The sequence below is a fragment of the Callorhinchus milii genome, unplaced genomic scaffold (genome assembly GCF_018977255.1).
Source record: "Callorhinchus milii isolate IMCB2004 unplaced genomic scaffold, IMCB_Cmil_1.0 Scaffold3, whole genome shotgun sequence".
In the NCBI taxonomy this organism is placed as follows: Eukaryota; Metazoa; Chordata; class Chondrichthyes; order Chimaeriformes; family Callorhinchidae; genus Callorhinchus; species Callorhinchus milii.
In genome coordinates this window covers 73,023,997-73,040,025 of record NW_024704744.1, presented here as the reverse complement: position 1 = coordinate 73,040,025, position 16,029 = coordinate 73,023,997, and the positions used below count along the sequence as shown (strand labels likewise).

General features: G+C 40.6%; 1 protein-coding gene across 1 annotated transcript in view; it reads right to left on the bottom strand.

The window, feature by feature from the left end:
- Positions 1 to 6,858: 6,858 nt before the first annotated feature.
- The window catches only part of LOC121848547 (chitin synthase chs-2-like), a 31,567-nt gene continuing 22,396 nt past the window's right edge, over positions 6,859 to 16,029 (bottom strand). Inside the window, exons 11-19 of the mRNA XM_042333135.1 lie at positions 14,962 to 15,246; positions 14,587 to 14,766; positions 12,528 to 12,876; positions 11,506 to 11,549; positions 9,315 to 9,379; positions 8,780 to 8,890; positions 7,754 to 7,971; positions 7,574 to 7,655; positions 6,859 to 6,879 (exon numbers count right to left, since the gene is read on the bottom strand). Of these exons, the coding sequence (XP_042189069.1) occupies positions 6,859 to 6,879; positions 7,574 to 7,655; positions 7,754 to 7,971; positions 8,780 to 8,890; positions 9,315 to 9,379; positions 11,506 to 11,549; positions 12,528 to 12,876; positions 14,587 to 14,766; positions 14,962 to 15,246 (1,355 nt within the window). The remainder of the gene's footprint in view (positions 6,880 to 7,573; positions 7,656 to 7,753; positions 7,972 to 8,779; positions 8,891 to 9,314; positions 9,380 to 11,505; positions 11,550 to 12,527; positions 12,877 to 14,586; positions 14,767 to 14,961; positions 15,247 to 16,029) is intronic.

Sequence of the window (16,029 nt, the reverse complement as noted above, 5' to 3'; positions counted from 1 at the left end):
GGTTAGAGCACTCACCTCGCAAACAAGATACCTGGGTTCGATTCAAGACAGGGCGAAATGTTGGGCAAGTTTCCTTACTCCACACGCCTCTGCTTACCTAACAGTAATTAGGAGCCCTGTTGTTAGTTGATTGGCAGATTGGTTGTCCAGGGGTAATAACAAAACAAAAAAAACATAATAAATTGGTCAATCAATCTACGACTGTTTGTGGGACCCTGCTGTGGCAATTGGCTGTGTTTTGCCCACAAAATATACAGTCAATTCTCTTTGCAGTATATTCTGTAAAGTTCTTTGAGACTTCTTGAAGATGTGATAAGGTGCTATATCAAACGCAAGGATTATTATTATAAGGCCCTAGAAATATGCATGTCAATGTTCTTTTGAACAAAGCACATAACACAGTTGAAGTGTGTTGTTTTNAAAAAAATGGTTTATGTAAAAAAAATTAAGAGCATGATAGCAATCCACCAAAACTAAAATAGCTCTGCCTGAGACGAGGCTCATCGTCACTGGCTTGTGCTCTGGGATATCAACATCATACAATGGGCTCAAAGGGGAACTGTGAACAGAGGCTGCAGAGTCTGAAGATGTGTGCTTCAAGTACTTTTGAATTACTTTTGTGGAGTCCTGTAGCTCAGTGGTAAGAGCACTCGCCTCCCAAGTGAGAGACCTGGCTTTGATTCCCGGCAGGGCAAAACGTTGGGCAAGTTTCCACACGTCCACATGTCTCTGTTTACCTAGCAGTAAGTAGGAACTTGGTCTTTAATCGATTGCTTTTTCGAGCGTAATAATTCCTTTTTAAAAAATTGGTCACTCAATCCACGACTGTTTGCGAGACACTGCTGTGTGCAATTGGCTTCCGTATTTCGCCCAAAAAGTATACAGTCAATTCACTTTACAGTCTATTCGGTGAAGCGATTTAAGATGTTTCAAAGACGTGATAAGGCACTATATCAAATGCAAGGATTATTATTATTAGCGAGTAAAGCACTTTGTGTTTCTTCTGTGAATTCTTAGAAGTATCCACATCAAAACACAAAGCTTGGTTAAACTAGTGCCAAGAGCAATGAATATTGAACCTGACCCAGCCCTCAACACGTGTCTTTTTGCCTTGGGATGAAATATATATATAGAGAGAGACTATTAATTTATAGGTGAATGCAGCAGCCAGATTGCAAAAGCAATGTCCCACAAAACAGCCACAAAGTGAATGACCAATTTTATCTGGAGAATTCATGGCCAGGACGCCCAGAGAACACCTCTTTTTGGAATCGTGCCTTGGGATCTTTGATGTCCACCTGAACAGACAGACGGGACCTGATTTAACATCTCATCTGAAGGAGAGAACCTCCAACAATGCAGCACACCCCCAGCACTTAATTGGAGTTTCAGTCTAGACTGCGAGATCAACGTCCCGACATTGGGCTTGAACTTACCCCCTTCAGACACTGAAGTAAGGGAACTACAAGCTGAGCCAGGCTGACACAAGTGTTCAAGTCTATTTTTTGTTAATATTTTAATCAGTATAATAACCATTATAATAAGATTATCCTACCACTCCGCCCTTGGCTCCGCTAAATCGTCATTCTACTCCAAGACAATCTTGGAGGCTAAGGACACCCCAGGCTCCTCTTCTCCATCATGAACCAACTCCTCCGCCCACCTTCTCATGCCTCACCCATCCTCACCTCAAATGCCAACTGCAAGGCGATGCTGGCCTTCCTCGAATCCAAAGTCGAGGGAACCTGCTCAGCTGCCTCTGCCACTGCATCTGCTATTCGCTCCCCATTTCCTCCTCCCACCCCGGCCCCTACCCACCACTCATAAGAACATACGAACATAAGAATTAGGAGCAGGAGTAGGCCATTCGGCCCCTCGAGTCTGCCCTGCCATTCGATAAGATCATGGCTGATCTTCAGACCTAACTCTAATTACCTGCCCTATCCCCATATCCCCTAATCCCTCTGTTTTTAAAACATCTATCAGTCTCAGCCTTGAAGATGTTCAAGGACTGAGCATCTACAGCCTTCTGGGGTAGTGAATTCCATAAATGCACTACCTTCTGAGTGAAGAAATGTTTCCTCAACTCTGTTCTAAAAGGCTGACCCTTAATTTTAAGACTGTGACCCCTGGTTATAGATTCTCCTACCAGGGGAAACGGACCCTCAGTGTCTACTTGATCCAGGCCTTTAAGAATCTTATATGTTTCAATAAGATCTCCCCTAATTCTTCTGTACTCTAGAGAATATAGCCCTAGTTTATTCAGCCTATCCTCATAGGTCAGTCCCCTCATCCCAGGAACTAACCTAGTGAATCTACGCTGCACCCCCTCTTGGGCAAGTATGTCCTTTTTTAAATAAGGAGACCAAAAGTGCACACAATACTCTAGGTGCGGTCTCACCAAGGCAGCAAGACTTCCCTACTCTTGTACTCTAAACCTTTTGCAATGAACGCTAACATGCCATTCACCTTCTTAGTTGCTTGCTGCACCTGCAAACTAACTTTTTGAGACGGGTGTACAAGGACACCCAAATCCCTCTGCACACTAACACTATCTAATCTCTCCCCCTCTAGAAAATAATCTGTTTTTCTATTTTTTTCTACCTAGGTAAATAACTTCACACTTCCCCACATTAAATTCCATCTGCCACCTACTCGACCACTCCCCAAGCCTATCTCTATCCCGTTGCAATCTTTTTGCATCATCCTCATAGCTTACTCTCCCACCTAGTTTAGTGTCATTCGCGAAGTTAGATACGTTGCATTCAATGTCCTAGTCTGGATCATTGATGTAAATTGTAAATAGCTGAGGCCCAAGCACTGATCCTTGTGGCACTCCACTAGTCACATCCTGCCAATTCGAGAATGACCTGTTTATCCCTACTCTCTGTTTTCTACCCATTAGCCACTGTTCAATCCATGCTAATATGTTCCCATTAATCCCATGGGCTTTAACCTTGTGCAATAGCCTTTTGTGTGGCACTTTGCCAAATGCCTTTTTAAAATCTAAATGTACTACATCTACTGGTTCCCCCCTATCTAACCTGCTAGATACATCTTCAAAAAACTCTAAAAGATTACTTAAGCTCCACACCTTTGAACCTGTCTCCTTCTCCTCTCTCATCACCACCATATCCTGTATGAAACCCACCACCTGCTCCCTTGACCCCATCCCTACCACTCTCCTTATCTCCCAGCTCCACCTCCTTGCCCCTCTATTCACTGACATCATAAACCTCTCCCTATCCTCTGGTAATGTTCCCACCCCTTTAAAAACAGCTGTCATTACTCCTATCCTTAAAAAATCCTCCCTGGATCCTTCTCTACTCCCTAATTACTGCCCCATCTCCAAACTCCCTTTCCTCTCCAAGGTCCTGGAACGAGTTGTTGTTTCTCAGCTTCATTCCTTCCTCTTCCACCACTCCCTTCTAAACCCTCCAATCGGGCTTCCATGCCACCCACAGCACAGAAACCACCCTGGTCAAAGTGACAAATGACATTTTGTCCATCTGCGACCAGGGATCCCTCTGCTGCCTCGTCCTCCTTGACCTCTCTGCTGCTTTCAACACCGTTGACCACTTTATTCTCATCCACTGCCTCTCCTCTCACCTCAACCTCCACAGCATTGTCCTTGACTGGTTCAGATTGTGCCTCTCACACTGACTTTCATCTCCTCAAATGGCTTCTCCTCTAGCACCCTTGTGCAGCGTTCCTCAGGGCTCTGTCCTTGTTCCCCTTCTCTTTGATATCCATATGCTCCCTCTTCGTGACACCATCCACAGACACGGGGTCAACTTCCACATGTGTGCGGATGACACACAGCTCTACTACTTCTCCTCCACCCTTGACTCCAGGGCCACTGCTGTCCTGACAGAATGTCTGTCAGACATCAAGTCCTGGATGAGAGCTAACTTTCTTCAGTTGAACTCCAACAAGATTGAGGCTCTCCTGATTGGCTCCCGTCAGCGCCTCCACACCTCAGACGCTGACAGCATCACCATCCATGGTTGCACACTCCATCTTGCTAAGCCAGTCCAGAACCTTGTGGTTTTGTTTGACTAACCTTTCTACCCCACATCTGCGCTATGACCAGCTCTGCCTTCCCCCATCTCCACCTCCGACACTGTCTCATACCGCAGGCCGCCGAAACTCTCTTACATGCTTTCATTACATCGAGGCTCGACTATGAAAACTCATTGCTTGTCGGCCTCCCCAACTCCTCCCTCCACAGACTGCAAATCATCCAGAGCTCTCCAGCCGTCTCCAACACTAGGCTCAGCAACCCTATCACCTCCATCCTTGCCCGACTCCACTGGCTTCCCATTACACAGAAGATACAGTTAAAGATCCTGGTCCTCACCTTCAAAGCCCTCCATGGTCTTGCTCCCCCTAACTCTGTGACTTCCTAAACCCTACCATCCTGTTCACTCCCTCTACTCAGCAGCTCCAGCATCCTTCACGTCCCCCTCCTCACTTGCCCCACTATTGGTGGGCGGGCTTTCCGCCACTCTGTCCCCACCCTCTTGAACTCCATCCTGCAGTCCCTCCGCCTCGCTCCCTCCCTTGCCACCTTCAAGACCTCCTCTTCGACTGTGCTTTCGATCTCCCTGCTTCCCCCTCTGCCCTCCACCCTCCCCCACCTCGACCCCCTGCTCGGATCTGTAACTCTGTCTATCCAGCGCCTTGGGACATCCTCCCGACGTGAAAGGCACTATACAAATGTAATTTTGTTGTTCAGGTGGACATTAAATACCCTGTGGCACTGTTCAAAAAGAGAAGCAAGTTTCTCTGGGTATCCTGCCCATCAAACCCCCCAAACTAAGAAAAAAGTGGTCAAACATTTCGTGGCTGCTGTGCATAATTGGGATGCCATGTGTGCCTACAAATAGTCAATTCATTTCACAGTAAATCCTGTGAAGCACTTTCAAACATCCTCCCAATGTGAAAGGTGCTATACCAAATGCAAGAATTATTATTATTGGTTTCCAGGTTCACCTACACAAGTCACCACACTTTACAATAATTCCTGTGAAGCAATTTGAGACATCTCAATGGCCATGATAAAGTGCTATATCACCATATTACAATACTACTGGAAGATAAAATTTGAATTATTCAATTTATAAAACATCAACTGTGCTAAGAATTGCATTTGCAAATCAATTGGGGGGGAAAAAATCGATAATTATGATTGTGTGTTAAGAAATCTGTTAAGAATACTGCAAATTAAACTCAATAAAGAAACACCAAAAGAAAGCATTTTAAATGAAAACAAGGGGCAAGTCAGTTTTCCACAAATATATTTAATAATTAATTTTATCATGCAATACATTCATTATTTTCACTCAACTATACAATTACTTTTATCTTGCACTGAATATTTTGCATTAAAACAAAGCTGTAAACAAAAACTGGAACAACTGACCACTTGTGCGAAAACATTGAAATAAACAAATTCATGGTCAGTTGTGAATTGTGAGAATTGCACATATAAATCACCTATGCTTAGCTTGTGATAAGCTTTTATAGTGTATGATTATAACATCTTTATTTCCTTTCACATTTGTTATTTCAACTGGTTATTTGTACAGGTGTTATGTGGTATAGAGAGGGGAATGTGATCATTTCAGATAGTCACTTCATATGCCTGCCAGGGAATTTTGGCTCTTAGTTTTGGTAGATTTTGTATTCTCATAAGACTTGGCTTTGCCCAGATCTTTCTACTATACAGGCAATTATCACCAGCAAGACAATTAACTGTACACTAGTGGCTCTCTCCTGTCCCCATTACAATTTTCCCAGCTGAACAGCAGGAGCATGTACCAAAAATACCACACAAACAGCATGGGACACATACAGCACAGTACACATATAGACTTACTGTTTGCCTTCCTTTCATTCTTGTTGGCAACTATGGATACATCGATGAGGAGGTACATCAATTACACTTTCATTCATTACATGCTTAATGTTTGACACAATCTGATAAAAGCATTTTGAAGCAATATGTCCCCATTTGTAAACTTGTACACTAAAGATCCCAAATTCTACCAAGTCTTAGCCTGTTGGGTATATTTCGTCTTAAAATGTTATGCTTGCACAAAATTGTGGAACATTTTAAAATGTATTCTTGAGACATTCTTTTTTAATAACTACAAAAAAGTTACGATGATTTTTTTCGAGAATTCTCCATGATGTTAAATTTTAAGACAAAATGGTCTTACAGGCTCAAACCAGGTGGAACTTTGAAACTTAAGAGGGGAGATTGATCCATTGATCCATTGTTCCATTGATCCTGGGATTATCAATATATACTCTAAATCAATCAAGTTAAGTGCATGGGTAAGAAAATAGAACTTCATTAACAAAATAACAATAGTTAATAATAATAGTTGTGGAGTATTGCAATGATCACATACTGAAATTTTTTTCTACTCGTCTTAGCTGTTTAAATTAACTTTGAAGGAAAAACAACAACAAATTACGTATGTCCCAAGGAGCTAGACAGTCAGGAATCTGCAGCCAATTAATCTGCAGCTGGTTGTTGGGACCAGGAGAGGTGGAAGGAGGGTAAGGGTAGGAGGCATGGTCGAAGAGGAGGATCTTGAGATGGAGGCAAGGGAAGGAGACTAATAGTTTCTCACACAGAAACAGTTGCTTCTATTAAGCAAAACCCTCGACCTCATCCCAAAGATAATCAAAGTTTGTAGAGAAATGGCTGTACTTCCCTGGTATTTTCCTGAGTATTTAGTGACCCTCAATGTCAGTTTTTCACATAGAAGATATGGTAGCAGTAGAGGTGAAACCACGCAGATGATCATTTCCTCGATTTTGACTTCTTTATCATTTCATCTATGATCAAACCTCATTGTCCTTATTCTAAACAAGAGATAATTTAATTGCATCAGTTTTATGTTCTTTAGTCTTCAAAACAAATCTCCTTGAATACACACTACAAATTAGCCCCCAAACTATATTATCTCTCCCAATGCCAGTATGCCAATAAAATTAGTCATTATGGGTGTTTGTGGGACATTGCTGTGAGCAATGTATGTTGCAAAAGCAAAGAATAGGGGTTACAGTAGTTAACTCCAGTAGAAGAGTTTGTACTAGCATATGCACAATGGCTTGAATGGGCTTTATCTATGTTGTAATTGTTATGATCCTATAAATAGATAAATAAGTGTTTAGTTCCTAAATGAAGTAGAATTATTAAATAATTACTTCACGCCTATAGCCTTAGGAACGGAAGTTGCCCAAGGTATAAATGCAAAGGTACATTATGTTTCTAAGTAGCATGGTTTAGTAATGGTACTCTTAAAACAACAACAACAACAAGATTGCATTTATAGAACACCTTTCACGTCAGGAGGACGTCCCACGGCGCTGGACAGTTGGATCGGGACCCGAGCAAGGGGGAAATGGTCAGGGTGAGGGGAGGGAAGGGAGGGAGCGAGGAGGGGGTAGAGAGTTGAGAGGGGAGGTGAAGGCACGGTTGAAGAGGAAGAATAAGAATGTATGTTTTGGCTTTTTGCAAACTGCATAGCTAGCTGTGAAGTGTGCTGTTCCTTACCAATTTCTCGTACTTTCCCACAGCTTTTGCAGGTTTTACTTGCGTTCCTTTATACGCTACAAAATGGGTAAGCGTGATAATTCTGGGGAAAAAAGTGAAAAATATATATATTATTATTACTGCTTAACCTTTTAAAAGGTGAAACATTCTTAAAAGAGTATAAAGTTTGATAATTTCTACCTGTGGTACAGCATGGCAAGGAACTGAATCGACAGCAGACCAGCAAAGGTGATTAGAAACATAAACCCTATTGGCTCTACTTGCAGCTTATCGGTGATTGAAAGGCTTCCATTTGGAAGGATCTTGGGGATCGTGATTTGTATCGCAGTGCCAATAGCTTGCAGGAAAACTGTTGCAACTATCCAAAAAATATTAATTATAAAGAACAAAAAGGTGGCCTGTAAAGAAAGAAACATTACTTTAGAATGCTGTATTGTAGTAGACTTATGATCACAAAAAATGTGACTACAATAATGGAAATAATGTTCCTACTGAATAATAATTCATGCATTTGCTAGATCGCTTTTTCATGTTGGCAAAGTCTCAAAGTACTTCACAGGATTTACTATAACATGAATGGTTGCGTATTTTGTGCAAGCAATCTTGCACACAGGAATTATCAAATGCAGCGATTAAAAAAAAAAAAAAAAAAAAAAAAAAAAAAAAAAAAAAAAATAATAATAATAATAATATAATAATCCTTGCATTTGATATAGCGCTTTTCACGTCGGGAGGACGTCCCAAAGCGCTTCACAGAATAGACTGTATCCTTGCATTTGATATAGCGCTTTTCACGTCGGGAGGACGTCCAAAGCGCTTCACAGAATAGACTGTAAAATCCTTGCATTTGATATAGCGCTTTTCACGTCGGGAGGACGTCCCAAAGCGCTTCACAGAATAGACTGTAAAGTGAATTGACTGTATATTGTGGGCGAACGCGGCAGCCAATTGCGCACAGCAATGGCCCACAAACAGTCGTAGATTGAAGAATTACAAATCGTAGATTGAAAATGACCAATTTTTTTTTTTTTTTTTTTTTTTTTTTTGGAGGGACTATTATTAGGCATGTGGAGTAAGGAAACTTGCCCAAGGTTTCGCCCTGCCTGGAATTGAACTCAGGTCTCTCACTTGCAAAGCGAGTGCTCTAACCACTGAGCTACAGGACTCCAATTGAGTACTACAGGACTAATTGATTGCTAGGTTTACCTTATTTCTGACAGTTTTCAAATCTTTCTTAATCTCTGCCTGTTTGGCTTTGTCCTCATTCAATGGTTCCAGGTACAACTTGATTAGATCCACCCAGAAAGGTTTCTCCACCTACAAATAATAAACAGAAGCACACGAAAGTCAAAAAATAAGGTTTATATTCCATCGGTATACCTGAGATTCATAGTTTGTTTTATATCACAGGTCAGGGTACAAAGTATGGAATAGAGAAGTACATTATTAATGGCAGTGAAAAGGAGCATTGAGTTCTTAATGAGTACAGTAAAACCAGATTGCTTTGCAGGATATAAGTGGTACTCATAACCAAGTACTGCAATTGGATCAAATGCTCAGTGCATAAAATGCAAAACAGCTTGGTTCCTTGTATAGTCAATCAATTCAAATTGATTTCTTTGTCTCTCATGGTCAGCACAGTACTAATGACTATGAACATATTAACGCTGCACGTAATATGCTCCTTGAGAAATTATGATGAATAATACTACAGAAGTTAAAAAAAAGGACATCAACTTACTTCATCAAGTTTTTCTTCGATGAGCTCTATGTAACATGACTGCTCTTGCAAATTCTTCACCCAATCTGCATCAAGAACAAAGCAAAAAAATCACCTCTCTGAGAAACGTATGTGCAGGTTTTGAGTGACCACAAACCTTCCGTTTCACCCTTTAATCCATTGAAAACCTGAAAAGCTAATTGAATATATCACAGAAGGGCTATGAATGAAAAAGGCCTTGTGTTTTATTTGATCTCATCCTTTTAGAATAGCTGTCCTATCAGTTTCAAGCTGTTTCTTAAAAGAATCCACTGTTCTGGCCTCACGGAATGGGATTATGTTCATTATCCTCTATGTGATCAAAACCTGGTGTCTACCCTTTATTAAATTGAAACTATGCTGTGAACATGATTTCTGGAGATTTGAGCTGAACTGATTTGACAAATGTCGTCCGACATGCTATCTTCCTTCTTTATTGCTGCCTCACTGTCTTGTGACACAGTGGGCAAACTCATGAGGAGCAAGCGTCAGAGTTGATTCAGTGGAGTGTCAAGCACTGTAAGGAAAGTGCAGATTAAGATAAATATTAGTGCTGCAAGGGGGCTGAATTGGGGTGGGGTAAAGTGGATAGAATAATGGAGGGGGAATCATCACTGGCAAGAAGAGGGAGAGAAAGAGGGAAGTCAGATTTCAATAGTGGAGGTTTGGGATTTATAAATATTGTGGAGTTTTGCAATGATTTAGGAGTAGCTGTGAAGAACTTTCCCCTAGGAGGAGTTGTGGTTTGGGATATGTGCACGATAGGGTGAGTGTTGCAAGATCTGAGCAGAGGTGAACTTGATGGGTTAAGCGGCCTTCTCACATGTCTTGCTTTCTTACATGACAACACAACAACAAAATTATCTTTGTATAGCGCCCCTCACATTGGGAGGACATCCCAAGGTTCTGGACAATCAGTGATTCAGACCTGGGGTTTGGGATCGGGGTGGGTAGGGGGGTAGGGGGGAAGGAAGGTGACCAATGGCATGGTCGAAGAGGAGTTTCTTTAGACGGGTCTTGAAGGAGGCAAGGCAGGGGGTGAGGCGGAGGGACTGAAGGATGGAATTCCAGAGGGCGTGGGCTGAGTGGTTAAAGCCCCACCTGCCAATGGTGGGCCGGGCGAAGCGGGGGACATGAAGCAGGCCGGAGCCCGCTGAGTGGAGAGCGCGGGCAGGTTGGTAGGAGGTTAGGCGGTTGCAAAGGTAGGGGGGAACAAGGCCATGGAGGACTTTGAAAGTGAGGACCAGGATCTTGAACTGTATCCTCTGTGATGGGAAGCCAGTGAAGTTGGGTGAGGGTGGGGGTGATAGGGTCATGGAGCCTGGTGTGGGAGAGGACACAGGCTGCAGAGCTCTAGATGATCTGCAGCCTATGGGGGAGGGAGGAGTTGGGGAGGCCCTGTCAAGCACGGAGTTTGAGTAGTTGAGCCTGGATGTTATAAATGCGTGTAGGAGGGTCTTGACGACCTGCAGTGTGAGACAGTGGGGGAGCTGAGCAATGTTGCGGAGTTGGGGAAAGGCAGAGCGGGTCATAATAATAAATAATCCTTGCATTTTGGCAAGTCATGGCATGGATGTGGGGTATGAAGGACAGTTAGAGATTTAAAATGTGATGGTTACAAATTGCAAGTCACTACAAATAATAGCGACTTGAAATTGGAGAAATTCGCTGTGAAGTACAAATAAACAAAACACATAAAAACCCACGGTAAATCCATAATCTTGAAAGCCTTTTGCAGGACACATTTCCAATTTTTTTGTCAGGTAAAAATTGACTTGAAAACAAATCGCCATCCATGGTCGCCAAACCCCTAAGTCTCAGTTGAGTGTATACTTTGTCATTTCAGTGGAGTCCTGTAGCTCAGTGGTTAGAGTACTCGCTTTGCAAGCGAGAGACCTGGGTTTCATTCCCGGCAGGGTGAAACCTTGGGCAAGTTTCCTTACTCCACACGCCTGATAATAATCCCTCAAGAAAATAAAACAATAATAAATTGGTCACTTCAAACCACGACTGTGCACAATTGGCTGCTGAGTTTCACCCACAAATATACAGTCAATTCATTTTACAGTCTATTCTGTGAAGCGCTTTGAGACGTCTAGAAGACGTGAAAAGAGCGACATCAAATGCAAGGATTATCATTATTATTATAATGCTATTAATACTTAATACTCACTGTCTTCCAATGTAGGCAGCTCGTTTACTTCATCATTGATTTGACTAGAAAAAAAATCAAATTGATACTAAGCTTTTCAAAGTGATTTCTTAGAAACTTAAAAGAATTTGAACAAATAAAACAGCATAAAGAAATATCAACATAAGAAAACAATGCAAGGACCCTATACATAAAAAGACCTGAAATTACACTGAGATTTAGCCTGCAAGTACATTTTAGCTTAAAATTTAAGGTCGCACAGAATTATGAATCAGTCATAATTTGGAAATCATTTCTTATTTAGAACTACAGGACACTGCCACCTACATTTTAAGACAAAATGATTTTTACAGGGTAAGACTAGGTGACATATTTTGACTTAAAATGTCAAAAATGTCAAACTGTCTAAAACAATCTCAAGTGATCCAATTTAAATGCTAAAATTCAATGATATTGTTTCTTTAAACCCAATAAACACCATTCAGAAAAGGCTTAAAAAGTAAATATAAAGAGAAAGCCTTAACTCAAATGAGGCTAATGTGGTTTGTGTATTAATTTCTCAAAACAGCTATTTTTGTCATCTTGTGTAAGACTGTTAATGCAGTTGCAATTCCTGAAAAAAATATAGGCACTGTAGTTCTGTGCAGTAGATACAGACAAACCAGCAACTGTCCTGTGACTATCACATTTATTTCAAGTAGAACCTCACAGACAATTAGAAATAGAGAGACTTTTATGAATCAAAACTCAGATGTGCAATTGAAATTGTTTTAAGCACTCTGAGACGTTACTTTACGTGAAGGGTGTTCATAAATACAAGTTGTTGCTGTTGTTCTAAACAGCTGCATCATCTCAATTCCCATAATATTTTTAAATGTTAATTGAAATCAAAATTTCTACAGTATTCCTTCACTATTTCATTATTGTCTAACTGGATGCATGCCTACCCATCCTATGAACTATTGCAAGATACATAATGGAAACCAGTTTCATTAAAATGGGGATGCTAAAGAACTTTTAATAAGTATGAGAAAAATATTTACCTATCTTCTGAGTTGGAGGGTTGAGGTAGTTCCTTTCTATCCTCCTTGACCTGGAATTCAATGTCCCAACAGAGACATTTCCAGTTCTTTTCATATCGGTTAACTTTCTCTTTCTTTTCTTCATAAGTCGGTGCCTCGCGAGTGCCCCACGAAATGTTGTTCATGTTGACCATCGAATAAATAGTTAACAACAAGTATCCACTGGGGATGCAAACAATGTACAGTAGCCCATAGAAGACAATAGAGAACTCCTGGGGATGCAGCATAGCTGTTATAGTGTAAAGGAGAGCTATGGAGATGACAAACAAGCCTGTCGGTGAAATGAACGTATTCGCTTTGACCATGTCACCTAAACAAAGCAGACATCACATTAGCAATTTTACTGGATCTGAAGTTTATCATTTTGGACTGTACAATCTAAATGGTAATGAATAACGGAGATCTTTGAGCGCTGGGATGTTACCCCGAGTGAGGAGTGCTGTGTAAATGGAAGTTGTTGGAGTAGTGATGCTGCAGATATAGTACAAAACCCAAGGAAGTCAAAGAAAGCAAGTGGACAGGGTGTGTTTGAGTATGGCATCAGTTAAAAAAAACTTGCATTTATATAGAAAGAGAGTCCTTCAGGTAGGATTACATCCCAGAGCACTATCCAGTGATGGGGATGACTGCCGACTAAAGAAGTGGGGGGGGGGGTGTAGAGGGGGACGTGACCAAAGCACGGTCAAAGGGGCAATGTTTTAGTCAGGATTTAAAAACAGATAAAGAGGGAAACAATAAGAAATTAATAATGTTTATAATTCTTTTAATGTGATTTTTATCCATCATTGTGATGTTTATAAAACGCCACTAATTTCAACTTGTAATTTTGTTTTGCATCTTTAAATGTCACCTTATTTATACTTCAAAACTGCATCAGAATTATTCATAGATGACTCCTGTGCACCTCCAGTCCATTGAGTATTTAGCTTTCAGGTTATAATTCCATCCTCTATTCTTTTCCCCAATATAAAATGCCTCACATTACAACAACAACGTGCATTCATATAACACTCTTCACGAAGGGTAGCGTTTTGGAGTGCTTGACGGAGTCTGACACCGAGTTGGGGGATGTGACCATAAGCGTTGAAGAAGAAGTTCTTCAGACATGATTAATCTGAAACCAACACTTTGCTAGTGCAAAGAAAACATGTGTCGTGGCCAACTGATCATCTGAAATTGATCACCAATGGGGTAGTTTCTATTATATCTTAAAAGAAAAGCAGCAAAAAACAATCCAGACAGTATAAACACTTTACCCTCACAATAGTTTTCAGAAATCATTATTATATATAAGAGATGATTCTGTTGCCTAAATGCTATCTGTCCATTCTCCTCAAACTGACGGGCCATTTGTTCTATTTAATTAACAAGTCACCATGATATTAATAATTCTCAACTCAGTCACACCCACAATAATAGAAACTGAATACTTATATAGCTACACCCTCTAATAAAGTGTTGGACACATTGGGTGAAGTGAGGGATCAACTGGCAATGAATAGAAAGTTGTAGACGCTTTTCAAAAAGCAAACAATGCAAAGAAGTTATGTGGGTGAACTATTATTTCCAGTTATTATCAAATTGGATCATTGCAATATACCCTAAACTAGGGTAAACATTCCCAAACTCGCCTTGAGATGCCTTCCTGACGTGAGAGGTGCTACACAAATGGAATTTGTTGTTGTCATAAACATACTGTACAGCTGACCCGAGTAAATGTGTCTGCACCAGACTCCCAGGGTGCAGGTCAGAACTGCCGAGGAAAGGATGCCACAGTCCTCCCTTCAACCTTGCTTCAATTGTTCTATCTCTGTGACACTATTGTGATCCAAAGCAACAATTAAGAAGCGAGTTAAAAAAAAACCTGATCAGGCTCAGCTCAAAGAACTAAAGACTTGTAATATTTTACAGTAACTCCCATTACTTACTTTAAGATGTCTTTCTGACATGAAAGGTGTTACATCAAATTCAAGAAATGCTGTTCCTTTATAAAGTCTGTGTATGGAATTCAAATACTCACCTATGATGGACAATAATGTTCCTATCATTAGAAAAGCATAAAATATGCTCAGCACTGCAGCAATATTGATCTGGGTATCTGTCTTCAAATTGTAACACAGCACCAAGAATATAGCTGGAGGAGCGACTCCAAGGACTAGACATACAATTGCATTCCAGTTGAACATGAAAGAAAATGATCCTGTAAAATATGATATCCACATAAGACAAATGTTAATTCACTCAGAATTGAAAGGAACAATTAAAGGCATTTTTCTAATCGTTGGTAAATTTACTGAACAATGAGGATGCCCTTTCCTCTACAATATGGTGTGCAAACACATCACAAACAATTACTTGCTATAATATGGTATAGATATACACTACAAACAATTACCTGCTATCATTAGAATGACAGTCGCAGGGCCCAAAATGGAAGCTGCTGTTGAAATTATTAGGTACAGGATGTAGAGTTTGGAAATGGAAGAATTCTTCCTGGATGTCTGCGCTCCGCTATTCAGAAGTTCGATTGTGTTTGCCAAAGTTGATGGACCCCAACGGCGTCTCTGGTTGTAAAACTCCTTGAATTCTTGTGGTGCATTTGTGTACGCATCTGAGGCTGCGTTATATTCTACACGCCAGCCTTGCTGTAATAATAAAGTACACAGCCAACGGTCTTCCCCTGTTGGAATTGATTGAAACGTATCAGTCTTAAGCAATGTTACATTTCATAATGTGAAGTAAATACCTAACTCAATTTTGATAAATAATTAAATATGTTGAAAAGTATATTCATCATAGATGCTAGTCTGGCTAGTTAGTTGTATTCTCACCTTTGAACAGAGGGTTGTCAGATAAAACCCAAAGTAAAGACCTTGAGCTCATAGTCTAAGCTGACACTTCAGAGTAGTGCTGGGGAAGCACTGTATTGTAAGAAGTGCTGTCCTTCAGATGAGACGTAAAACTAAAACTAAGGTCCCATCTGTCTATTGAGGTGGACATCAAAGATCCCATGAACTATTTGGAAAGAGAAGGGAGTTTCTCCGGGTGCCCTGGCCAACAATCCTCTAGATAAACTTGATTATTCATTTCAAGGCTGTTTGTGGGACATTGCTGTTTGCAAATTGGCTACCATGTTTGCTTACAAAATATGCAAACATTACATTTTACAGAAAAACTCTGAAGTTCTTTGAGATGTTTTGATGTTATATGTACTATCAAATACAAGGAGTATTATGCTGTTGAAAGAGCCACTTGATACAGCAAGCTTTTAGTTTGTATACAAAGGTATCAAATTCAATACATATAGGCTGTTTGGTAAATTCAATACATTTTGGCTGTTTGTGAGCATAGCTGTGCAAATTGGCTACTGCATTTGCCCACAAATTGCACTTTCCTGTGAAGCACTTTGGGACGTCCTCACAACATGAAAAGCGCAATACCAAATGTAAGTATTATTATTATA